Source organism: Pseudonaja textilis, chromosome 1 (assembly GCF_049901715.1).
Source record: "Pseudonaja textilis isolate UNSWEBS1 chromosome 1, rPseTex1.2, whole genome shotgun sequence".
In the NCBI taxonomy this organism is placed as follows: Eukaryota; Metazoa; Chordata; class Lepidosauria; order Squamata; family Elapidae; genus Pseudonaja; species Pseudonaja textilis.
Genome location: NC_141990.1, coordinates 205,922,534 through 205,948,259, shown reverse-complemented (window position 1 = coordinate 205,948,259; position 25,726 = coordinate 205,922,534). Strand labels below are relative to the sequence as shown.

Sequence of the window (25,726 nt, the reverse complement as noted above, 5' to 3'; positions counted from 1 at the left end):
CATATATATTTTTATGTGAAAAATAACTTCATTTTTTTAAATAAAACTGGCCAAAGTGACTGGCCAAAATCACCCAGCTGGTTTTTATGTCTAAGGCAGGACTAGAACTATCCAAATTTTGGAACAATGTGATTTATTTATTTTTTGGCAGTTTACTCCTATAATCCTTAACATATCAATCTTTCACGTTCCTTTGCAAAAGAAAAGTAATTTCAATTGGAAAACAACCCCAGAATTATATGCAATGCCTCAGTTTTTCATTACCTCCTCACTTGGTAGTGCTTCCAGAAACCTCTGCTGAGGATTTCAAAAACATCAATGTAGTGAGTGAGATTGCACGATTGAAGCCCTGTCCCTGCATTTTTTAATATATGCATTTGATGCATATCAAAAAAAAGGGGCAAAATGTTCATTTCACATTTCATGGCAGCCATCTTCACTTTTTTGAGACACACACACACACACACTCACATACACACAAACAGACACACACACAAATGTACACACGCACACACACACACTTACATGACTAGTGTCCCTGAGTGCTGCTCCATTGGGAGCAAGAGCAATCGAATCAAGTATTTATGTTGTTGGCTCAGGAAAAAAGAGGTTTCTGTCAACTCTATCAAGGCTGGCAACTCAGGAAACAGAACTACTTGGATTTCTGGAATTCAATTTATTGCTAATAGGGTAAAGTAACAACCTCTTGAAAGCCTGCCAAAGCAATTAATGGGATCAATTTATACTTCTTGTGCTTAAGATGAAATTACTTTGAGTCTCCTTCTCATCTTTCCCTCCTCCCCTGAAGTAAGGAAATTTTTCTTCTTTAATGGTCTGACTTCTTCCCATGATGGCCTATCTTCCACCCCCATGTTCCCTGTATCTGTTAGACCTCCCATCACATGGTCTCCCCGTCAGTCTCACTACTTAGCCAAACAAACAATGTTTGAGAGTAGCATTAGTTTTCTCCATCTGTTCACATGACTCCAGGTGATGATAGGATGACAAATGGACATAAATCAGTGGTGGGATTCAAATATTTTTACTACCAGTTCTGTGGGTGTGGCTTGGTGGGTGTGGCAGGCGAAGGATACTGTGAAATCTCCAGTCAGAGGTGGGATTTGCCGGTTGTCTGAACTACTCAAAATGTCTGCTCCCAGTTCTCCAGAACTGGTCAGAAACTGCTGAATACCACTTCTGATACCAATGTCTGCTAACTGAAAGAGGACTATTTCAAAAACGGGGTATAAATTGAGAACCACGATCAAATCACGTGATTAACTAGGAATTTGTACTATGATTTAAACACTGCTGTGCCATTTCAAGAGCAGGCAACTGTTCTTCACAGAACAAAAAAACAAAACAAAACCATGCAGGTAAGCAGATCCACTATCCTTACAATGACAAAACTATGCACACCCGGAAGATCAAGAATAAAATCCAGGGAAATTGCATGTCACAGTCTAATGGGAGACCGGAGCAAACTTACTAGCTTAGTAGAGACAGTCTTGGTCGAAGAGCAGACATGATATTCTCCCTGTTGCCACAAGCAGTCCTTGAGTCCCAGATACAGCATATTAAAAACGCCTCCTTGCCCTGCAATCTTATTGTCACATTTATGAGAGAGAAAAATGCAAATGGCCATTTGAAAAAGTTCTCCTTAGCCAATCTGTATGATGGTCTGGAGATCATCCATCCAACTCCTAGCACATGAGTTTTATTGTAGTAGTAAATGAATCAGATCCAATTGATGCCTGCCTTCCACCCACAATGTCTCACGGATATCTCTTCCAGGGGGAAGAGGCATCAAGATTATGGTAGGAAAGAGCAAGCAGGAAACATATAAAGGCAAAGCATCCTGCTAGCACTTTATTTTGTTAACTAGGAGCTAGGAGTAATGTAGAAATAAGCATAAGAGCAATTATTGTGATGCATGGGCAGACTAGCCCATTGAGGAAATCTATTGTTGAAATACTGCTTTTATACAGCTATAATGTGTATTCGAATTTCCTGCTTTCTGAAAGTGGTTCAGCCGTCGTCGTCCCCCGTCCCCCCCCAAAAAATAAGAGGCAGAAATAGTCAAATCAATATCGGGATTATGTGCCTGGATGCCAGCTTTCCTCAAGACACTATGGGCATGAAAGAAAACAGTCAAATTCACGGAAGTTCTCCTTCTTCGTGGAAGATCATTACCACATTCCTTCCTGCCCTTGGCATCGTGGTTGTAGAAATTCTGGAGATCTTGGATAAAGGAATGCTTTCCTCCTGCCCAGACAGGTTTCAGTTCTACAAGTCAGCTCAGCTCACTGATCCACGAAGCAAAAGGTGGAGACCAACTTAGCATTTATCAACAGTAACTCGAGGCTAATGATGCAGTAGCCCATGGTCAAGGGAGAGGCTATTATTTTGCTAGAAGAGTAGATGGGCACCTGGTTGCCAATCACTTATATCTTAGAATAGGCAGCCCAATTATTTCTGTTATACTTAATACCATCCTTCTTTTTGCTAGACCCTATCAAAAATCTACATCACCCCTTCATCACCCCTGTAAATTGACCTAGCCACATCTGTGCTTCCAGACCTTCGAAGTGTAGAGATACCATCAACCACATACCCCATGTCCCAACTTCCCACCCATTTTACCCAAATGCTCCATAGCCTGGCCAGACTGTTTGTCAGAGCTTCCCAAATGTGGCAGAAATTCATAAGAGAAATTTAGACCATCCAAAGAGCCAGTCTAAAGCCAGTCTAAAATTCCTTCAATTCAATGCATGCATTGGGGAAGAAAGGGAGGGCAGAAGTGGACCTTGAAATGATAAATGTTGTTTTAAATATTCTCTGCCTAAACAGTTTGATGCAGTGCTGATGTTTAACAGATAACAGATAATCAGAGTTGGAAGAGACCTTGTAAGTCATCCAGTCCAACCCCCCGCCTAAGCGGGAGACCCTACACCATTTCTGACAAATGGCAGTCCAATCTCTTCTTGAAAGTCTCAAGTGATGACACTTCCACAACTTCTGAGGGCAAGCTGTTCCATTGGTTGATTGTTCTCACTGTCAGAAAGTTTCTCCTTATTTCCAGGTTGAATTTCTCCTTGTTCAGTTTCCATCCATTATTCCTTGTCTGGCCTTCGGGTGCTTTAGAAAATAGCTTGACCCCTTCCTCTCTGTGGCAGTCCCTCAAGTATTGGAAGACTGCTATCATGTCTCCCCTGGTCCTTCTCTGACTAGCCTAGCCATGCCCAGGTCGTGTAACCATTCTTCATATGTTTCAGTTTCCAGTCCCCTAATCATCCTGGTTGCTGTTCTATTTGAATTTTTGCCAAATTGTTTTGCAATTATTTTATGTATTGTAAGTAGAGTTTGACTGAGAAGCACAATTGTTTATTTTTGAGATATATATATTAAAAAAAAATCATAGAAAAATAAAATACAATAAAAAGGTTTTATAGAATTGAAATAATTTTTCAAAAAAATAAAGTTGCATTTGTATACTAAAATGAAATTTTAACAGTATATGTGATACAATCAAGAAAGGGGAAAAACTTTTTTTCCTTTCTTGATTGTAACAGATATACTGTTAAAATTGGGTATCATAAAGAGTTTTTGTAAGGTACAATACATTGTATGATTATAAAAGGGAATATCTCATAGATCTTCAAAGGAAATGAAATTGTAATGAAATGCTTGATTAGACTGTTGGAAATAGTTATTTTTATTCTAAGAGGCTGCATGCTTATCACATTCCCTTTTAAGTCTATAAGAAATCAATGAATTTAAACATTACGCTCTTCTTAGAACAGTGGATAAAATCTAGTACAGTACTCAGCAATTGGAGGAAGATTTTTTTCGATTATTGTTCTGCTAAAGTATTTCTCTGGAGAATTTTCACTCAAGTGACTGATTATGTATACATTTGTATGTTTTCTTTGGAAGGTGTACGAGGCAATCCCCTGTTACAGTGAGTGCAATCAGTATTCTTGGCGAGTAGAACCATGGTCCCAGTGTGAAATCAGCAGTGCACAAAATTCCCTCCATTGTGGAGAAGGAATACAAATGAGGCAAATCAGGTGAGTGGAAAATAAAAGCAGTTGGCTATTGAATCATGGATTGAGTAGTTGATTAATTGGTTGATTGATGGATTGTTGATTTGATTTCTATAGCTGCCCAGCTCAACCAAATGACTGGGCAGCTTACAATTCTAAAATTATAAAACAATTAAAAACCATCCCCAAAAATTAAAGCAATAAAAAAACCTCCCACAAAATAAATTTAAAAACAAGCAAGCTAAGGAAATGTAACAACTGTTTCTGGAACTTTTGAGGATATTGTTTTCCATTAACATCTTTATAAAACTGTCTTAATTTTGTCACTTGAAGTCCTTTTCAATTATTTATACTGTTGTTGTTTTTTTAAAAAATCAAGTAACCAATATTGTACTATGCTATGTGATGCTATACTATTCAAAAGACTTTTGAATACAAAGGTGTCTAGAGTAGTCTGTTTCATGTTTGCATGAAAATAAAGTTAATCTTTAGGAGGAAAATTCTGTTGCATGGATTGTAAGCATATCTTTGGATTCATGAACAGCGTTTTACTTAATTGCAGTATTTCTACACAATTTCTACATATTCTTTCAGCTCTCCTCAGCAACACTAGCATGACATAAATATTCAGATAGAATGAACTGATTAAATAATTCCTAGTTATCCACTGCAATGAATAGTTATATCTGACATATGTAACAAACATAAAAATATTTCTGAAAATTAAAAAAAAAAAAAACCTTAATTGAAAGCCTACTGAAGGTAAGATCAGGAAATGGAAAAAAAAATCCCAGAAGAAAACAGTGACAAACCATTTTTATTCTGCTGTCAAGATAATTACCGAGACGTGTCTAAAAATTCACCAGATGTTGAGCTCGATTCAGAGGCTTGTCTATTCACTGTATTGCTTATTTGTTTTTCATTGTGGAATGCCTTGCAGATGATGTTCTTATCATCCTACAGATGTATAAACACCACTGAAGGTGGAGATGGTGAACCCGTACCTCTTGTGCTTTGTAATCAGTCCAAAGTTCCCTTGGAAAAACAGAAATGTATCCTCTATTGTCCTAATGAATGTGTGGTGTCTGAATGGAGTCATTGGAGTCAGTGCCCAGAGGTACTTTAGTTCTGCCATAGTTCAAATGCTTGCTATTTTTAAGTATTAACAGGCTCAACCGTGACATGCTTAGATCCATAATGCCATAAAAAGAAGGGACGAAGAAATATATATTTCCTGAAACCCAATATTGTTGCTAAACAGAATGATAATAAGCACTTTCTCTAGTGAAGCAATATAGGACTTTAGTTCGTCGATAAATATGCATTTCTTAAATTATCATTTATAGCACCAGTACTGACATTTGCTTTACATGGGTCTACCCTTGAAGAGCATCGCAGCTCTTCCCAGCAATTTAGCTACTATGGCTCAAAATGAGGGGAGCAGATATTATGAGTGCTGTCAATCTGCACATGTTAAGCCTCTTCTCCGTGAGTTGCCTCAATTGCCAGTAGGCTTTCAAGTTAGGTTCAAAGTGGTTTCAGTTACCTATAAAGCTGTTCATGGAACGGGGTCAGGTTACCTGAGGAAGCACCTTTCCCTGGTTGTGTCAATCCATCCCATCGGATCCAGCAGAAGAGGCATGCTGTGGGTCCCATCTACTAAAGGATGCCATCCTACAGGACCCAGGAAGTGAGCCTTTACTGTCATAGTGCCTGCTGTTTGGGACATCATCCCTATGATCACATGGTTGTATCATGGGCATGGGGTTCAGAACACGTGGCAGAGTTAATACGATAGTTGTGTTGCAAAAAAATTGTGGTTTGATCTCAGCTACCAATTTCATACATAGCATTGTGGTGTTTTTGATGTTGCTTTTCCAGTGTTGTTAGCTGCCCAGAGTCATCATGATGAGATGATGACCATATAAATTTCCATCTCATTTTACTTGATTGCAATAGTGATCTTCTATTCTCAGTGTCTGTGTACAGTAAATGTACAGTAAGTGGATAAGCTGAGAAATTAAGCCCTTTTTGAAGATTCAGTGGTAGCAATGTTTAAACCAAATGCCTTTTCTTGTAACATGTTCATGTCCAAAAACCCTAATTACATGAAAACATTTGAGGCCTTTCATGGGCCTGATAGTTCCCAAGGTGTCATATTCCCAGTTGTAAGTAATGCATGTGATGATAAAGATATTTCTCTATTATGAATGCCCATGTGTTTTCTCTCTGTAAAAGGAAAATAACCTCAATATATGCTACTAATAATTGACAGCCAAAATACAGAATCTGAATGCCTCTGGAAATTCATAATTGATCCTAATCTTAAGATTTAATGTGAAGAGTTTGTATTCATATTTGAAAAAGAATCTTCCTGAGGAAACAGTCCTTCATATATGCTATTATGCTGTCATTGTCATATTGTCATCATTCTACTGACATTATAATAAGCAAATCCTTTTGAATAGCTATGTTGTTTTCATACTAAGACTGTGAACCAATACAGATTAAATAAGCCTGGCTTCTAAAAAATATTTAAATGCACTATTGCATGCAAAATGCTGCAAATTATTTTTCATGGTTGCTATCAGCATAACAACCCACTCAGTTCTTTTTAAAAAATCTGTCCTGTGAATTCTTATTTGCCATTATTCAGTTATATTCTTTCACAGGTAAAACAATAAGGCTATAGAATGATACTCTTAGTTTAACTGCAGCCATCCTAAATCTGTACTCAAATCGTCCTACTACCCATGGTTCTTGAGTTAACCGAGACTGCTGGGATTGCTATCACTAAGTGATAAGGTTCTAAAACACAATGTCATATGACCACATTGCTTAGCAATGGCCATGGTAATCCCAACAGTAACCCCAAGACACATGGGTTGTTAAAAGCATGAAGTGGCAGCAGTGGCAAGTAAGGAATCCGGGAATGTCCAATTGCTTTGTGGAGAGTAGAGAGGCCCTAGGAGGCCCAGTGCAGTAGTGTACAAGCACATGAACACAAGGGATGCATGGATGGTGCTGTGTAGCCTGAGCACAGAAAGACCGGGGGATGAACGGTATGGCAGGACACAGATATAAAAAGACTGGGAGATGACACAGCAAAGCGGGAGTGCAGGAAAGTCAGAGGATGGATGGTGCAGCAGGGCATAAGGGCCCCCAGATAAGGTTGAAAGTTGGAAGCATGGTTCTCCAGTGGTTCGCCCCCTTTCTCCTTCTTTCTCCTTGCCCAGTTCCAGCATTGCCCAGCGTTGGAGGGGAGGGGAGATCTATCTTAGGCTTCTCTTATCTGGGATGCATCAGGATTAGAGTCTCTCTCCCCTCATCTATTTAACATCTGTATGAAGCTGGTGGGTGAGATCACTTGCCAGCATGAGGTTCCATATCACTGGTATATATATCTCACCCCCAAACCGAACAAGTGCTTACTCAGGACTTGGAGGTTCTGAGAGGGTCTAGATAGTGAGGAACCATCTACAACTTAACCGTAGCAAGATTGTGTGACTTTGGGTTTTGGGGGTCCCCTGTATCTAGAGGGTTGCCATTTTCAACACATGATGGGGGTGGGGCTCTCCTCGACATAATTGATGTGCAATTTAAGGAACCTCCTGGACTTTCATTTCCTTCCTGAAGAGAAGATTGCAGCCATAGCTCATGGGAGTTTCTTTGGATTACCCATCAGTGGTGGGATTCAAATTGTTTTACCACCAGTTCGGTGGGTGTGGCTTGGTGGGCTTACTCGGGCTAACGCATGTGCGTGGCTTTCCCCACACCAGCTGAGGCCTGCAGCGCCAATTAGCTAGGAGGATAAAGGAAAGAATAGCGCAGGGGCAGATGGGAGGGCAGATCCTGTGCTTTTGTCCAAGGATTTTTTTTCCTCTACTCACCTTTTTTTTACTACTGGTTTATTTGAACCGGTCCGAACCAGTAGCATACCACCACTGCTACCCATCCAGTAAATTGATAGGGTTACCTCATTCCAAGTCCCTTCAATTTTATGTGGCCATCTGCTAGGACCTAAGAAGTGAGCCTTCTTGTAGATGTACCAACCCTATAGAACATCTTCCCCTGTGAGGGAAGAGGGTCCTATCTTCCTTACCTCACAACCAGACTTTCCTCTCAGGGAGGAGGGCATAATGAGGCATAATGCCAGGTTAGCTCTGATGATGGTGTGCTCAAGTTTTAAACTTTTGTTTTTATTATGTGTGTGTTTGTTAGCTGCCTAGGGTTGAGTAAGGTTATACACACACACACACACACACACACACACACACACACACACAGGATTAAAATGAGGGCTGCTTGGTGCTCTCTCTGAGGTTGGTTGTTTTCTTGCAGATGTTTCATTACCCAAATTAGGTAACCTCATCAGTGCTCCCCATGAAACTGAACTAGTTTGGATAATAAAGTACTAAGAAAATAACTATTCCCAGAGAGAACCAAGGACACACATCCCCACCCCCCGCATAACTTGTACAAAAACTTGTACAATTCAAATCAATCCCACTATACCATGCTAACAGGTTCATATTACTTCATATTCAGGTTCGTATTCTCTCGAGAGCCTCCACAATTCTATTTTTTATTTTACTCTCATTTTTAGTTCATTGTGCTGTTTTTCTTCTTCTTTTGGTTGTGCTATATCTTACTAGCCAGTAGTACACTGTACTAAACACTGGCTGTATTATGAATAGAAGGTGTAAAAACTTAAGATGGGTGAGAGCATAATAAGGTCATAGCAAACAGGAAACTATATTTGTATATTTGGAATGGATGAATATCCCAAATAGTTTGCATTACAATTTTTTTTAAGAGCCTGGAGTATGATGAGAGGGGAGGAGAGGGGGAGAGACAGAGAGAGAGAATTCATTTCTATAGGCCTGTTTGCCGTTTTCTTGAAAATGAGAGATATTTTTTCTTAGTTATATAGGATTCCTTTTATCTGGGAATACAAAAGCCATATGGTAGAATATGTTTATTAGGCTAACACAGGTTTACCAATCAGTCTGCTAACTTTCAATTTTTTTAAAAAAAAAACTTTTTAGAAAGTTTATTTATTTATTTATTAGAAACTTAAAGGATGATGGAGAAAGGAATAAATATAGCAAGGGTTCAATCCATACCTCTCTCAATTTCAGCTTGGATGAAGTATTATAGAATCTGCTGATGTGAAAATTAGTTTTTATCAGTTTTGGTAGTGGTGTGAAGTTGCACTAGATATTCTCCCAAGGCTTGCTAGGAATAGGAACAAATATTTGTTACGGATCCATTTTTGGAACTGTAATATCCAGTTAAAACTGTTTTATCCATATGTGAAACATGAGGTTCCTGTAGTAAGTTTAAAACAGAAAACAAAGGTAATTCCACTTAAAGGTTGAGGCCTATATCTGATCTGTGTGCAAGGGAAAAAAATATCTTTCTGTAACATTCACTATATCTACATACCATTTTTATGTCTATGTTTAAACAAAGAACATAGAGGTAGTCCTCATCTTAGGCCAATTGCTTAGGGCAAAAGTGGGCTGAACTTTCATTGACAAGGAGCTCGCTGGTCGCGCAGGCACCACTTTGAGGCTGAAACGCAGCTTCAAACAGGCAGCTAATTGAGGCAGCACAGAACTCACCTGGCCGGAGGGAAAGTTAGTTATTTAGGGAAAGCATAAAACAAGGGCAGGTGGGCAGGCCCAACCAGAGATCACAGCTAGGGGCTTGCCCGTACCTTGCCGACCATCCAGGGGAGGCTCCCCCCCAACAGTCACATGATGACATTTTGGGCACTTCGCAACCAGGCCACATTCACAGCTGTTTGCAGCATCCCACAGTCACATAACAGTTTTGCCAAAAATAAACCCCAGCATTTAAGTTGTGGTTTTCAGCAATATTCTACAGAAAAGAAAATGGTCAAGAAATTGGCTTTATAACTGTCACGAGATACAACCGTAATGGGCAGGCTATTATACTAGCTCAAGGACTACCCAAATACTATTAACAGATACGATTAGTGTTATTTATATGATTTATAAACCAGTTATATATTCCATTTCTTCTTCTTACCTAAGATTCATTTTGGGAATTCTTGCATCAAGACTATGTCTTGCCTGTTTCAATAAACACGGGGAAATGAAATTGAAGCACATTTGTCTTCAGAGACTTCATATGAATTCCACGTACAATAGTAGGTTCACACATCATTACCTGATTTTCTCCTTCTGCACAGACAGCAGAGAAAATATATCATCTCCTGTTAAATATTCAGCATTGAAGAACAGTGGCAATACCTGTAATGTCTTGAATCTCTGTTCATCTGACTTGGAAATGTAATTAATTGACTTCACTTGAATTCATCAAAGCACTCTTAAACTGAGTTAATATGCAAGTTGGGCCACAACTCTCTGAAATAATTATTTCAGATTTATTGTATCTGCTGTCAGCTTTTGTTTTTGTTTACAAGAATTGATAACTCCCAGTATTTCATCTGAGTGACCTCCTTGTTTGCATCAAATGATAACATTTAGAGAAGTAATTCAGGAGGGTTGGAAAACCATTCATTTAATTACATAAATGCATAAGGCAAGACATGGGATGAAAGAAAATAAATGTTCTTCATTGTGGATCAGCAACACTTTCATGACTTATCTGACCATTAAATATGTTCCAATAAATAAAATCGGTATTGCTAAAGTATTAATGGATAACTTCAAAAGTGGAAATAAGACATATGATTAGTTTCACTAGCTTTCGACAGCAACACCTGGATATTTTAGGTCATAACTTGAAATTGGCTATAGAGGAGAATTCAAATCATTTCCTTGGTAACAAGATTAAAATTAATAGTTTCATCAATGCTCTTATACCTGAGGGTAGGAAACTATAAACTCCCTTTTTATAGTCCTCCGAACCATTCCAAAATTTAGTACTTGCTGAAAACCAGTAGCTTGTAATCTCATGATTTTTGAGTTGGGAACATATACAGACTCTGATAAAAAGCCCAGGAAGGATTTAGACAGTTTAAAAAAACAAGAAAAGCCCCCCAAACTCTCTTTGCAAAATATAAGAAAAACAAAATTTAAAAAATCTCAGCTCTTGCCATATATTTATGTAGTCAAATGTATTTTGTACTATTATCCACTCTCCCCATCTTTAAAAAAAAAGGTCAAAGGCTAGTACGGGCTAATCAATTGGACACAAATGTTCTAAACATACCCTGATTTTAAATATAAGTAGTTCTCGACTTACGACCACAATTGAGCCCAAAATTTCTGTGGCTAAACAAGACAACTGTTAAGTTAATTTTGCCCCATTTTACGACCATTCTTGACACAGTTGTTAAATGAATCCCCGCGACGATTAAGTTAGTAACGCGGTTGTTAAGTGAATCTGGCTTCCCTTGACTTTGCTTGTCAGAAGGTCACAAAAGGGGAATCACATGACCCCAGGACACCGCAACTGTCATAAATACATGCCAGTTGCCAAGCGTCCAAATTTTGAACCGCGGGGATCCTGCAAAGATCGTAAGTGTGAAAAAGAATCCTAAGTCTTTTTTTTTCAGTGCCGTTGTAACTTCGAATGGTCACTGAAGTCGACTACCTGTAACAGAGGCATCATAACCGAGCAATCTCGCTTCGAGAGCCAGGCAGGAGATTTCAGAAGAAAGCATTTCTTCTCCTTCCCTTAGCCGTAGTTCATTGTCATACTGGCACCCAGGAGCACAAAAACAACGGTTATTTTGACTTTTTCCTCTTTTCCTTGATCAGGAGGGAAAGTAGCCTAACCGTTGCAGGATCCAGGGTTGAGACCAATATTTGTTTCAATGTAAGGGCTCAAGTGTGTTATTAAAATTGAAGTTGTTTAAATGCATTGACAAGATCCTTCTGCCAGTTCTTCGAAGATACTTGCCTGTGGGAAAACCTTTATGGCATGAGGCAATTGGTACACAATTAGCTACCCATTTCAAAAATCACAGAAGCAAAGGAGGTTTACAAGCCATCGAGGCCCTTCTCCAACCCATAAAAAGGTTTAATATGTCAATAGATAAGTGGATTCCAAATGTTTGACTGTTTAATGGTTAGTAGATAAAGTAGTCATTTTCTGAAGTTCCACAATTTCCAGTGCACACACAGGGCTGGGATCAACAATCGGTAAAATGCTTTCTCTCTCTCTTTAAGAGCTATGCTTACCCTTCCCTCCCCAACCCCTGCCTTTAAAAACATGTTAATGTTGTCTTCTTTAATCCACTCTTTAGAATTGGATTAATCATGATTTTAATTATCATTTTTAACTGGAGTGTCTCTAGGTGGAAAAATAGAGTGTACGGTGCAATAATGAAGCAAATTAATGTGGGACATCATTAGCAACATCTATAGGATTGGAGTAATGAAATAAAAGCAGCTCCTGTTTATTTCAGTAAAACATGTTTCCATTCAATTTTACTGAAATAAACGGGAGCTGCTCATTCCATTGGAGGACTAACTTATAATGAATTGTTCATTATGATTGACAAAGCATTTGGTAAATGTCAGAGTACCTGACAAATACATGTTTTGTTATGATTGACAAAGCATTAGAATGCTCTATCCCTGAGATAGCAATAGCACTTAGACTTATATAACACTTTACAGTGCTTTACAGCCCTCTCTAAGTGATTTACAGAGTCAGCCTATTGCCGCCAACAATGTTGGGTCCTCATTTTACTCACCTTGGAAGGGTGGAAGGCTGAGTCAACCTTGAGACTGGTGAGATTCGAACTGCCAAATTGCAGGCAGGCAGCAGGCAGCAGAAGTAGCCTGCAATACTGCATTCTAACCACTGCATCACTGCAGCTCTTACTCACATTTTGTTACATTTTTATGTTTATGTTAGGAGCTTCGTACAAGTAAGGTAGTCCTCAACTTACAACTGGTTGTTTTGCAGTTGTTCAAAGTTACAATGGCCCCAGAAGGAGTGTTTTATAGCCCCTATAAGCACCCCTGGCCATCGTAAATAATTACGCTATACCCGCTATGATCATGTGATTGCATGTTAAGCAGGTCAGTTTTACAAATGGTTGCAGTGTTCTAGGGTCACATGACTGATTTGCTATATTTGTGGTACTTTCCAGCATTTTTTCCCAGTTTCTAGCCAAAAAACCCCCACCACCCATTCAGATGAATGGGTTCACTTAACAACTGTGATGTTTGTTTAACCACCACCATGTTTCTTAACAACCACTGTGAAAAGGTCAGAAAATTACTTCCAGTCACGTTGACAATTGTAACAACATATGACCAAGATTTCCAGTCCCAATTATGGTGATAAGTCAAGGACTACCTGTATACTTTCTCAAATTGCTTTATTTTTAGGTAAACTAGATTCTTCTTCAGGGATTAAAAGTCCAGTGGAATGAAAGGGGTTCCGGGAATCATTGCCATTATAAAAATTTTAATGGAGTTTATGTTATAAGGAGCCTATGACATTGATAATAGAGCATTCACATCTGTTTGCAGATTGCTATTAGTGGTTCATTATGCTCTTACAGTAAAGCCCATCTAATTCCTTCCCTGATGCAGTGTTTTCTGCAGTGATGGATTCCACTTGCACATTTCATTTTGAATAGCTAGTTAAACCTCATCTTCCTGCTGCCACAAGCATTTCAATAAATTACAGGATCAATAAGCATGTCACATCCTGTGTAATTGTGAGTTATAAAGGTCATATGAAGAATTAGTTGCAGAAATCATACTAACATCGGCAAGCAGATATTTAAACATTGCTGAACATGTCAGCATCTTAAAAATATTCTGAAACAGAGCTCCTTGCTCACAACACAGCAAGTACAGTCTTGCTCTTCATTTTTCTGTTTAGACATTTTAAACACATTATGGTAGCATTAGTGTATCTGTTAAAGTGCATCCAATTTATACAACGGATACCAAACAGTTGAACAAGCAATTTTAACCATTTGGTGGCTTTCTAACCAGGTAGTCTCTTCCAACCACACACACACACACTTTCTGTATTATTTTTAGGAACTCATCAAGGACTACTACCTAAGATATAGCAAATTCCCCATAGGGTAGGAGAAACTAGAATGGTCAATCAATAAATTCCACATCATGAAAATAATCACACATGGAGAACAAGGGATTATCTTTTCTGGGCGAAGAGAAACAACTAAACTGTTGCCCTTTATTATTTCCAGTTTAGAGTAATATTGAAAAGAAACTACACAAAGTGCTTGGGATTCTGCTGTCTGTCCATCAGCAGGATCATTCACCAAATAGGATCAAAATTAACTGAGGGAAACATTGCCAAAAGAAAGATTACATTCTAAAATGATCTGAATGTGGTTTGGCGGCAAAAGATGTTACTCCCAAATACAGCCCTCCAGTAGAGGCCTCTGGGCAGGAATGCTGCTGACCATTCCACTCTAAAGCCCCTCCCTCCCTGTTCTAGTCACATGACCAAAACTAGAGCATGGGCATCCTGCTCTGGGCTTCCCAATTCACACTTACTGTACACACAAACATTCACCCAGCCACAAAACAAAGGGAGAAAAGAAACACGCATGCAAAAGCATGTATTCTGTGCCCTGATCAGATCCACACAGTTACACGTAGATGGGGAGAAAGAGAAAGAGAGGGAGAGAGGGACGGAGGGAGAGAGAATGAAAACGTTATATGATATTTCATTCCACAGATGAAAACACAGATTTTTCCTATGGCTACTGCTAGTCAAGGTATTAGCAAGAATTTCAGAAGCCATGTTCAGTGGGGATTCCCACCTTATTTTAGTATTTCAGTTGTTAATAATAAATGCTCATAATAAGCGATGAATTTTGAGTTCTGTTTGCTAAACCTATTGCCTAAGTCATAAAGTTGCATGCATTTCTAAGATTCCTCTTCAGTGAAAATGATGCAATGATTCTCTCCCCCTCCGCCGCAGAAGTACAGCTAAAAACATGAAAGCTGTCTAGTGGGATCTAATTAGATGACACCCTGGAGTCTCCAGCTCAAATGTCCAAATGCTTAAATATTAGCAAAGAGGAGGAAGAGAATACTTCAGATTGGATCAATGCCATTTTCCAGTGCTATGTTTCATAATTAAAATATTTCCCATAAGGGTTACTATTCAACATCTTTGGGAAAATTAACAAAATCAGTCATAAATCTCATTGTCACATTTAGCTAGGCCTTTGCATTTTCAGTGTATCTGGTATTGCAATTTACAACAGAGATCCGAATTATAATTAAGTGATGAGCAAGCACAGTTCAAACGGCTAGTCAAAATTAACAAAGCCCAGACCTAACTAATATAGGTCTAAACCAGTTCACTTGCTTCCTTTTATCTTATTCATAAATATGTTTCCCACATTAAAGGCTAGAAATCACATCATTCTCACGAATATGTATTCACACCAAGAAATACTGTTAAAAATGTTCAGTGTTTTGAGCTGAGAAAGTGTTGGAAATCCCATTTCCTCTGGCTTGTTGCAAAAGTAATGAATCTGTTCTAAATTTATTTAGTGGTGTATATCTATCTAGTACTGAAACTCTTGTAATGAGCTTTAACTGGGCAAAACAGTGAATCATAGGGCAACAATTTTTGAAACAAAATATTTCAAATGGGCTAACTTACGGAATGTGGCCAAAACCCGGGACCCATGACTCCATGGGTCTGCTGGGCTGCTACTGGTTCTCACCGGTTCGAGTGAAGCAACTGTTAATTTTATGATCAGTTTGGCGAACCAGCAAATTCCACCCCTGGGTGGCCCCGCCCACCCCACCCTTCCCAGGAGTCCCCACACGGCCCATTTTGGATCACAGGTAAGTGCAGGATCTGTGCTCAGGGAGAGCAAAAAATGGGCCTTGTGGAAGGCTGGAAATGGGCCCATTTCTGGCCTCGGGTGAACCTCCAGAGCCCGGGGAGGGCAAAAATGCACCCCTCCCCCCGCAGCCCACCATGGCCACGTCTACCTAGCAACTGGACAGAGAACCGGGAAAGTTGTAACTGTTTCAGTGCTACTGTCTATGCCGCTAATGTGTTCACATGATCTTCATTTTCACTCTTCTGTGACAGTTTCCCCAGACAATTTCTCAATCCCCTTCTCCCTCCCTCCCTGCCCTACCCAGCAGCGAGCACTTAACTATCTCAGGGAAGGGAAAAGGAGGAGAGATTTTGTATGCTTCCTGTCAGATTCCCACAAGAAAGCTCAGTAGAGAAGCCAGCAAGACATTGTTCCTGCTCCCACTGTTTTTTGATCATTCCGCTTTCTCTGTTTAGGTAAGAAAATAGAGCATAGATTGGCTAATAAGTTCTAAAACTTAAGATGTTTTGCTGCCAAGAATGTTGCCATTCTCTAATTATCCTCAAACAGTAAGTTTGGGAAAGAGAACAGATGGGATTTAGCTGGATACCTTAAAAGATTTGTTTTGGAATCTGAACAAAATGTTGCTGTATTCTGGACCATTTTTACAAAGGGCTCAGGTATGCTGGGATTCAGTGTTATCAGTAGGTACAGCAACTTAGTTCAGAAATTTAAATCTATACTTAGTTCAGTATAGTTTCCAAGAATACAACATAGAAATAGTGAAAACATGGCCTTGGCCTTCATGCACTAAATAAAGTTTTATGAGAGGGGAAGCATTCTGTGTTTGGCTGAATATACATAATATCCTTGGGAATTTTGCTCAGGCAAGCTTTTCAACCTCCCTGAAACCATGGAAGCACGAAGCATGACCAGAGTTCTCTTTTCTTGATTTCAGCCCAATTGTATAATAAATCAATGTAGAAGAAGGGTTAAAGAATGAACCAAGCAAATATATTGTAAATATGGTTAAGAATTGATCTGTTTAGGATTGTAAGGGTTATCTTTATCTAACCTACCGAAGAAGAATATTTGCAGCAATAGATAACATTTTTGGATTAGCTAGCAAGTTTGCTTTTGGAGCCATGTCATGGGCATTCTTGCCCAAAGTTTGTCTAAGGAGATTAGTGTAATTCTAAAATGCTTGCCATGGTTGATGTGACTAGCTGTTAAGACATCCAGTTTCATAAATAATGATAAAGAAGCCCCTTCTATCCCCAACCCTCTCTCTTCAAGATCCTCTTATAATTTCAGTTCACTTTTGACTTTTTTAGGCTAATAGACACATTTCAAAATACATATGTGCACATACACCATTATTTTTTATGGATCTATACAACTAGAGATATTATTTGGCTGTGCAGTAGACCAGTTTCCTTTTTTAAAAATTGGTGGGAATTTTAAAAATTCTATGTTGCCTAGACTTGCTCTCAGTCTTGAAAGCACAAGCATATTTTCTGGATTAAATAGAGTGAGCAAATTGAAAAAAATCCACTTGGGTCATCCAGTGCAATCCCTTATTTGGTGCAGAAATCCAGATTAAACATTGCCAACAAATAACATCTACTTTTCCTTTGACACATCCAGTACAAAGGAGAACCCAACATTTCTTGGAGTGATTGTTCTGGCATTAAGCAGTTGAATATTAAATGGGAATCTGTATTTTTGTAAGTTAAATCCATTATTTGTGCCTGAACTCTGAAATAATAGAAAAGATCTTACCCCTTTCCTAGATGAAAGTTCTCCTATGTGCTTTTTTATTACACCTGTGCATTTCAGCAGCATCAGGTCACAGTGGGAAGAAAATGTAAGCAATCAGAAGCAATTTGCCATTTGTGATTATTTATCAAGTCACATAGTTTTATGGAGTTAGGTCTAGAAGTCCTTTTACAACTTCCAAGTGAGTGCTCTTTAGGGACAAACTCTACTTATATCTTTTCTGTTTCCTGCAAACATTTCAGGGAGAGTTAGTTATATGAACAATCTGTCCAGTTAATCTTTTTATGCTTCTTCCATCCATAATTCCTACATGTCATATAAACCCAGATAAAGGTATTAGAAAAGTATAGATAACAAAATATTTTCTGTGCAGTGGGTAAAAGAATTGCTACTGCTGATCATTTAATCTTAATGTTATACCATTCGAGAATTTGACACTTTTTTTCCTTTAGAAAGTTTCATAGGTTGTTATGTCTGTTGCTTGAGCATACTAAAAATCTGTTTATAAACAGGTTAGTCAGAAAACCCATTCTTCCCAAATTTGGAAGAACAGAATAACAGAATTGGAAGGGACCTTGGAAGTCTTCTCATCCAACCCCCTACTTAAGTAGCAGACCCTATACCATCTCAGACAGGTGGTTGTCCAATCTCTGTCCAGTAATGGAGCACCCAGAACACCTAAAAGCAAGCCATTCCTCTGAAAATTGTTCTCATTGTCAAGAAATTTCTCCTTATATCTAGGTTGCTTCTCTTCTTGATTAGTTTCCCTCCATTGCTTCTTATTCTATCTTTGGAGAAATCCAGTGAGCAGAGCCTCCTCACATTTATCTTCCTGTTGACATGTCTAGACACTCTGTAATTCATCTCCCATATGTTCTATGGTCATATGACTATATAACTGTACATTAGGAGCATATCAAGAGTCAGTCTGGGAAAATCCATTGAAGAAGATCGTTTGCAAGGGGAAGGAATCTACACAAAGCCTTTCTTTATCAATTCTTGCAGACATTCTCTGTCTTTTTCTCCACTTGCACTTGGAGAAAGCTGTTTTTGTCCCTTTCTTCTGAGAGCTGGCTTTTTTGTTTGTTTGTTTGTTTCTCCTAGGAAGAAGAAGTGGCTGCTTTAATGCCAATTGAGGAGTCCTTGGTGCTCTCTGGGCTTCATTTTTTCTTGCAGATGTTTCATTACCCAACTAGCTAACATCATCAGTGCACCCCTCATTGCTGTTTTGAGCTGCAAATATTGTCCTCGATCGATTAATGCAGATTGTACCAGAATTTGTGCTTCAACCAAGAGGCTCTATACACAAGAGACAATGGGAGATAGCAGCAAAAATCTTGGACTAGAAACAGGGAGAGCCACCACAAGCAAAGGACCAGTCAGTTTCTCTCAGCTCAAACTCTCGCACAAGGTGAATTAGTGCAGCGGGATAGAATCAAGATCACATAAAGTGTTAGTAACAATTTATAATGCTTTGGTAAGCGTTATATTTCACACTTGGAATATTGCACCCAGTATTGGTTAGCATAATATAAAAAAGATGTTTAGACTCTAGAAAGAGTGTACAGAGGAGCAACAAAGATGATTAGGATACCGGAGGCTAAAACATATGAAGAACAGTTGCAGGAGTTGGATATGTCTAGTTTACTAGAAAGAAGGACTAGGGTGATGTGTTCCAATATTTGAACAGCTGAGAACAGAAGAGGGTGGGTCAACCTATTCTCCAAAGCCCCTGAAGGCAGGACAAGAAGCAATGGGTTGAAACTAATCAAGGAGAGACTCAACCCAGGACTTGGGAGAAATTTCATGACAGAACAAGTTCAATCAGAATAGAGCTGGAAGGGACCTTGGAGGTTTTCTAATCCAACCTGCTGCTCAAGCAGGAGATTCTTTACCATTTCAAACGGTAGGTGGCTACCCAGTCTTTTCTTAAAGACCTCTAGTGATGGAGAACCTACAACTTCTGAAGGCAAGTTCCACTGGTTAACTGTCCTCACTGTGAGGAAGTTTCTCCTCAGTTTCAAGTTGCTTCTCTCTTAGATTAGTTTCCAAACGTCGTTTCTTGTCTTGTCTTCTGATGCTTTGGAAAATAACTTGACTCCCTCTGCTTTGTGGCACCCCTTCAAATACTGGAATGCTGCTATCATGTCACCCCTACCTCTTCTTTTCTGTAACCAAACCCATTCTCGATACGTTTTTGTCTCCAGACCTTTAATCATCTTAGTTGCTCTTCTTTGCACTTTTCTCAAAGTCTTAATATCTTTGTGACCAAAACTGGATGCAGTATACCAGGTGTGGCCTTACTAAGGATTTATAAATTGGAACTAATACTTCACGTGATTCTATGCCTCCGTTTATACAACCATGGATTTTATTATCAGAAGTTGTGGGGGCTCCAACACTGGAGGTTTTTTAGAAGAGATCAAACATTTGTCTAAAGTGGTATAGAGTTTCTTGCTTGAGCAGAAGGTTGGCCTAGAAAACCTTCAACATCCCTTCCATCTCTGTTATTCTTTTAAGGTGATTGTTGTGGGGGGAAATAGATATTTTATTACAATTGGATAGAGACACATCCAAATTAAAATAGTAAATGAAGATTGTACAACTGGGTGTGGGCAGAAAACATAAGATGAATACCTCCTTCAATTTTCTCCAGAAGGAGAGTTTTCCTCAGTAGAAGCACCGTTACTGAAAAAATCCAGTTGAAGATCTCTTGAAAAACAATTTTATCATGAAACCTAAAATATTCATGGACAAACCTTGACTGCCTCATCACTTCATACAGTGATGAGTGCAGCATTCCATCCATGAGAGATTTTTTTTTAACCTTTGATATGATTTTTGAAAGCAATTTCTCTTAAATCTGTGAAATCAAATTGAATAATAAGAACTGGTGGGAAGAAGGAGTGGGAAAATTAGCCTGCCCAGCACTAGCAAATAATCTTACAGTATTTGCTGATAGCAAGAAGAAATTTTGCTTTCCCTTCCTTAATCCTTACGCAAAGCATGTTTGGATCAGATTTTAAATAGGCCTCCATAATAAGTTGTTATAAAACACATCCCAGATACAGTCAATTAAAAAATGACAGTCATTGCCGAGCTGCTTGAAATGCTCGTTTTCATGCTGGAAAGGTGATCATTTATCAAACCAGCTCCTCTCTTCTTCATCGATTTTCAGTGACTGATTTTAACACAGCAAAATGAATTCTGTAGAGCAGTAATTGGGAACTTCTATCAAGATACTTCACGTTGATTATTATTGGCAAACCATTCATACTATTATTTTTGCCTGCAAGGACAAACAATCAAATTAATTGTGGGAAAGATAATAAACCATTTATAAACACTTGGACACAGGATTTGTTTTCATGTAATTAAGAAAAATGGCTTATGTTAAATGTCTGGCTGACCATTCTCCAGCAAACAGCTGAGCTTCCAGGAAAAGTAGCTTGTATATGTAATGACGCCACAAGGTTACAGAGAATGCTACGGCGCTCTTTGCATCTGCTTAATTCAGATTTACTGAAAGAGCGAACAGTCTGGTCTCCCTTGGCACCGAAGTTGTACGCACCAGTGTCTGCTTTCCGCTGTTACAAGAGGAATTGTGCAAGGGATTTGCTGGACTGCTGTCAGCTGCCAGAGCTCTTTCGGGCTAGGTCCTCTGTAGTATTGTGCTTGTGAGCCAACGTGTTGGGAGTCTTCTTTTGCATATTCAGGAGGGTGGGGCGTTGTCTTTCTTTCCTGATTCTGTCAGTCTCTCGCTCTTGATTTCTCTCTTTGGTGTCAGCTGCAAGGCAAGAGAAGCTTGTGTTTTTGAACTGCTGTCTCTCTAGTTGATGAGCATTTAAATGGCGGGGGCGGGAAAGTAGTGCCCTTGGAGTGATTTATGGAAGGACACTTTTTTTTTAAAAAAAACACCTTAATATTTACGAAGATAACAAGGGGTGGGGAGGGTTGTGGGTTTGATCTGGTTGGGTTATAATCTCATCCAGTCCATGGCTTTCAGCGCTTGATTCCTCCAAACTCATTTCTATTAATTAAACGCCTTTGAGAAAATGCAATTGCGCTTTGAAATGTATTTCTATATTTAGAGCGGGGGGGCATTTGCTTTTCTGCTCTTCTTTACTTCCTGAGAAAGTTTGCTTCATTCGGCATCAATAACAGGGTTACCACTGTCATGGAATGGCTGAGAATGTGCCGCTCATTTGTGTTGTAGCTCTGCCATTCTCAATCACTTAAGCAACTCCATTACCCCCAGCATCATGATAAAGCAGGTTAGGACATTTGTATGCCAAGCTAATTGCCCTTTAGGAGCATCTGAAGCTAATAAATTACTCCACTTACTGCCTATTCACTTTGCTGCTGCTACCCAAAAGTACCCATGTAACTGTGCCCTGGGGCAGGGAGAGACATATTAAATGCCTCATTAAGAAGAAAAAGAGAAACAATCAACCAGCAAGCAAGCGGAATCTTCCTTAGCCAGCAAAGGTGTCTTCTTGCTGTGCCTGGAAAAAAAAAGTCTCATCTTGCAATATGGCATGATTTTGTTTGCCTCCAAAATAGCACAACTGTGTCTTCCTCCTGTGGAAAGGGAACTTCATGAGGACAGTGGTGACACCCAACCAGGAAAAGCCCAAAGGGAACATCAGGCCAGCCATAAAACAAACTTGCATAGGAAAAGAGATTTAATAAAATGTATTGAAAGAACCCCCTAGACAAAAGCCAAGTAATTAAGAAAGCTAGGGAAACCAGAAAAAGAAATCCCTTACAAACAACAGGTCATGCCAAATCAGCAAAACAAATAGACAAAAGACACGAAATAAATTCCATAGCAGACAGGAGATTGCCACAAAACAAATATAAGAAAACATTAGGACGAAACTGATAATCCAATCGAACCACCCCGCGGAGTTTACCCTCTGGCGGAAATGAAGACAACCCCTGACAGGATTTAAAACATTAAGAAATACAAACACAAGCACTCACACACAAAAGGAGAAAAAAGTATAAAAATCAGGGGTTTATTATATAAAGCTAGCTAGCCCCAGGAACGCAGACTTCTTGCTATCTCTCGCCTTCCTGAAAAATAAAAAGAACCAGCTTTCAAGCAGTTGTCTGTATCCTTGCACCGGAGCTTTCCCAGCAGGAAAATGAATCCTCAGAAGAAAGACATTTTAAGCAGCCTTTCAACACTCCTATGCAAGAGAAGGGGAAGGGGAAGGTCCTATGAAGATGATGTCTCCAAAGATATATGGACTGTGATAGAACTTTGAATGGTCTGGGGAGAATTCTCCAGAGCCCCAAACTATTTGTCCTGCAAGATAGAGTAAATGGCAGGATTAATGCTTTGTGTGGACTTCTGGTTTTCCTAGGACACTCTGTGATGAAATAGACTAGGAGATGGCTAGAACATAAGTGTATAATACTGAAGGTGAACCCTAGAAAAATAACTTATTTTATGATCTCCATGGCATTCTCAAGTAGCTTTCCAACAGAGTTCTTTGGATTGGTTCTGGGATTATAATCACTGGAAAACCTTGTATTGCAATTCATGGAGATTTGCAAGATGGATCTGTGAGTGACTTTGAGAAAAATATTCTGTCTTGAAATAAAGTATTTCTAATCAAATTGCATGGGATAACTTTCAGTTTACGGGCCTAAGAATACAGGTAGAAAATGCATACTAGAGCTCTGTCTATCTTAGCTTATTTGAGAAAAATGACTAGGCAGATCCAGGCAGGGAAAATATTTCTTTATGTGACAGATTGGGGCCAGAAGTCTTAAAAAGAAAACAGTGGGTCCATCCACTTCTGAAGAAACTGTTAATTTAGTCCTTTTTAAAAACACCCTTCATGGGCAACATGTGTGAGAGGATTGTGACAGTGCAGTTGGAGAAGATAATTAAATATGTATATCTGTATATTTATAATGAACAGTAAAAGAGTGCCAAGTGGATGTTTTTCAGTAGTGGCTGATATTGTCTTCTTTCATTCAAATATAGCATCTTAATGCTTTGGGGAAAATAGCACATTTTTTCATAAACCTTTATCAGCTAAAACATCTTCAGTATAGCATGGGTGATTTAAAAACAGGATAAAATATATTTTCAATTTGAAAGAATTGAAGGGAACATATTTTCATGAATAAAGGAGTTCACATTTTACTATAACAATTTTTTCTTAATTGAAAAGAAAAAATGAAGACAAATATAAGACTGATCTACAAAAATGATGGTACCTTTTTTTCCCTTTTTCATTCTCTATGGTTCCAAAATAACTAATAAGCCAGCAGTAGCTTGGTTGATTGTTTGGATGACCACCATAAAAATCCTCAGCCACATGTTATGATTCTTCCCCTATGGACATACAGAGAGGGGTTTTTTTTTAGATGACTGTCAAATTCAGGGGGAAAGCATTGATGTTATATAATGAGATTATTCACAAGAGACTCTTTAGCCTGATAGGCAATTTGAAAACCAATTAAATTAATAATGCAGGTAACCATCCTTGCCACAACTGTAAACATGTGCTTGCATAATTCACTTACCCATGTTTTTTTTTTAATCTCTAGCGATGTGATCCCAATATAAGGCAAACAAGGACTCGACATATACTACGAATGCCTTTAAAACCCAAGACATGCCCCGAAAGTGCACAGCAGAGACCTTGTATTCTGAATCAAAATTGTTTTCAATATAGTTACAATTTAACAGGTGAGCATCCTTCATTGTAATTTGGAATGAAATTTAAAGCATTCTCCCCAATACCCGCACCAGACTGGCAAAAGTATATAGAGATGTATAGAGATGTAGCATTAGGAATATATAACTTTCACTGGACTTGAACTTTCAAGGGAGGCCATTTTGAAAATAGCTAAAAGTTCGTGTATTTATTAATTAATGATAATTTATGAATCTTAAACTTATGAATTAAGTTCTCATAGAATTATATAAAGTTATGTACATATAGAATTACTATATTATCTATAATATACATTATATTTATACAATGTATAAATACAGGTAGCCCCTGACGTACAACAGTTCATTTAGTGACTGTCTGAAAGTTACAACAGCACTGAAAAAAGTGACTTTATGACCATTTCGCACACTTAGGAAAGTGTGATCATCCCCATGATCATGTGACCAGAATTTGTGCACTTGGCAACTAACATGTATTTATGACGGTTGCAGTGTGCCAGGATCATGGGGTCACCTTCTGAAACTTTCTGACAAGCAAAATCAATGGGGAAGCCTCACCTAACAACCATGTTATTAATTTAACAACTGCAATGATTCACTTCACAACTACAGCAAGAAAGTTTGTCACATGGGGCAAAACTTACTTTACAAATGTCTCACTTAATGATGGAAATGTTAGACTCAAATGTGGTTATAATGGGGCTGCCCTGGAAACAGCGAAGGACCAGCCCATGGTGCCTCTGCCAGCAAAAGCAGAGCTGGCCTGAGCTTCACTTTTTCTGGCAGAGGGTTTCAGGAGACCGTCCAGCCAAAAACAGAGCTTGCGAGGGACATGTGTCCCCCACCGAGCTCCATTTTTACTGGCAGAAGGTTACAGGAGGCCATCACAGCTGAAAACGAAGGTTACCAGCCCGTTTTTGCTAGAAGAGCACTTAGGCCACCACAGGTACCCTCCTGACATGAGTGACAACATGCTGGCCACACACATATACACACACACACCCAGTTCCAAAACAACCCCGATGCGGCCCTCAATGAAATTGAGTTTGATAACCCTGGTCTAAAGCGTAACAGGAATTTATCCACATAGACAGCAGCAGTCAAGCTCCACTCGAGAGAGGTACAAATTTGTGATTCATTGATCCTAATTTCCAAGTTCAGATTGATAAACTATAAAAAGGTACTTAGAAATGGGCTCAAGAAGTCCAAGGTGTCAGCTCCTAGAGGCAAAACTTAGAATTCTATAAAGAGCCTTATGCAGGGTACAGAATGGACTTTTTATTCTAGGATTCCATCATCCCTACCTTCCTAATGGAAGCCTGTTTAGAGATATTCCCCTCATTAAAATGAAAGGACATCCACCTAGGAATGAAGTGTGAAGACCACACAGAGGGAAAAATAATTTATATCATTTCA

The 25,726-nt window shown here is 38.9% G+C and overlaps 2 protein-coding genes across 2 annotated transcripts in view; both read left to right on the top strand.

The window, feature by feature from the left end:
• The window catches only part of HNMT (histamine N-methyltransferase), a 186,377-nt gene that overhangs the window by 152 nt on the left and 160,499 nt on the right, over positions 1 to 25,726 (top strand). The window lies entirely within an intron of this gene.
• THSD7B (thrombospondin type 1 domain containing 7B) overlaps positions 1 to 25,726 on the top strand; it is a 528,825-nt gene that overhangs the window by 464,545 nt on the left and 38,554 nt on the right. The window contains exons 16-18 of the mRNA XM_087920301.1: positions 3,937 to 4,070; positions 5,010 to 5,163; positions 24,181 to 24,322. Of these exons, the coding sequence (XP_087776427.1) occupies positions 3,937 to 4,070; positions 5,010 to 5,163; positions 24,181 to 24,322 (430 nt within the window). The remainder of the gene's footprint in view (positions 1 to 3,936; positions 4,071 to 5,009; positions 5,164 to 24,180; positions 24,323 to 25,726) is intronic.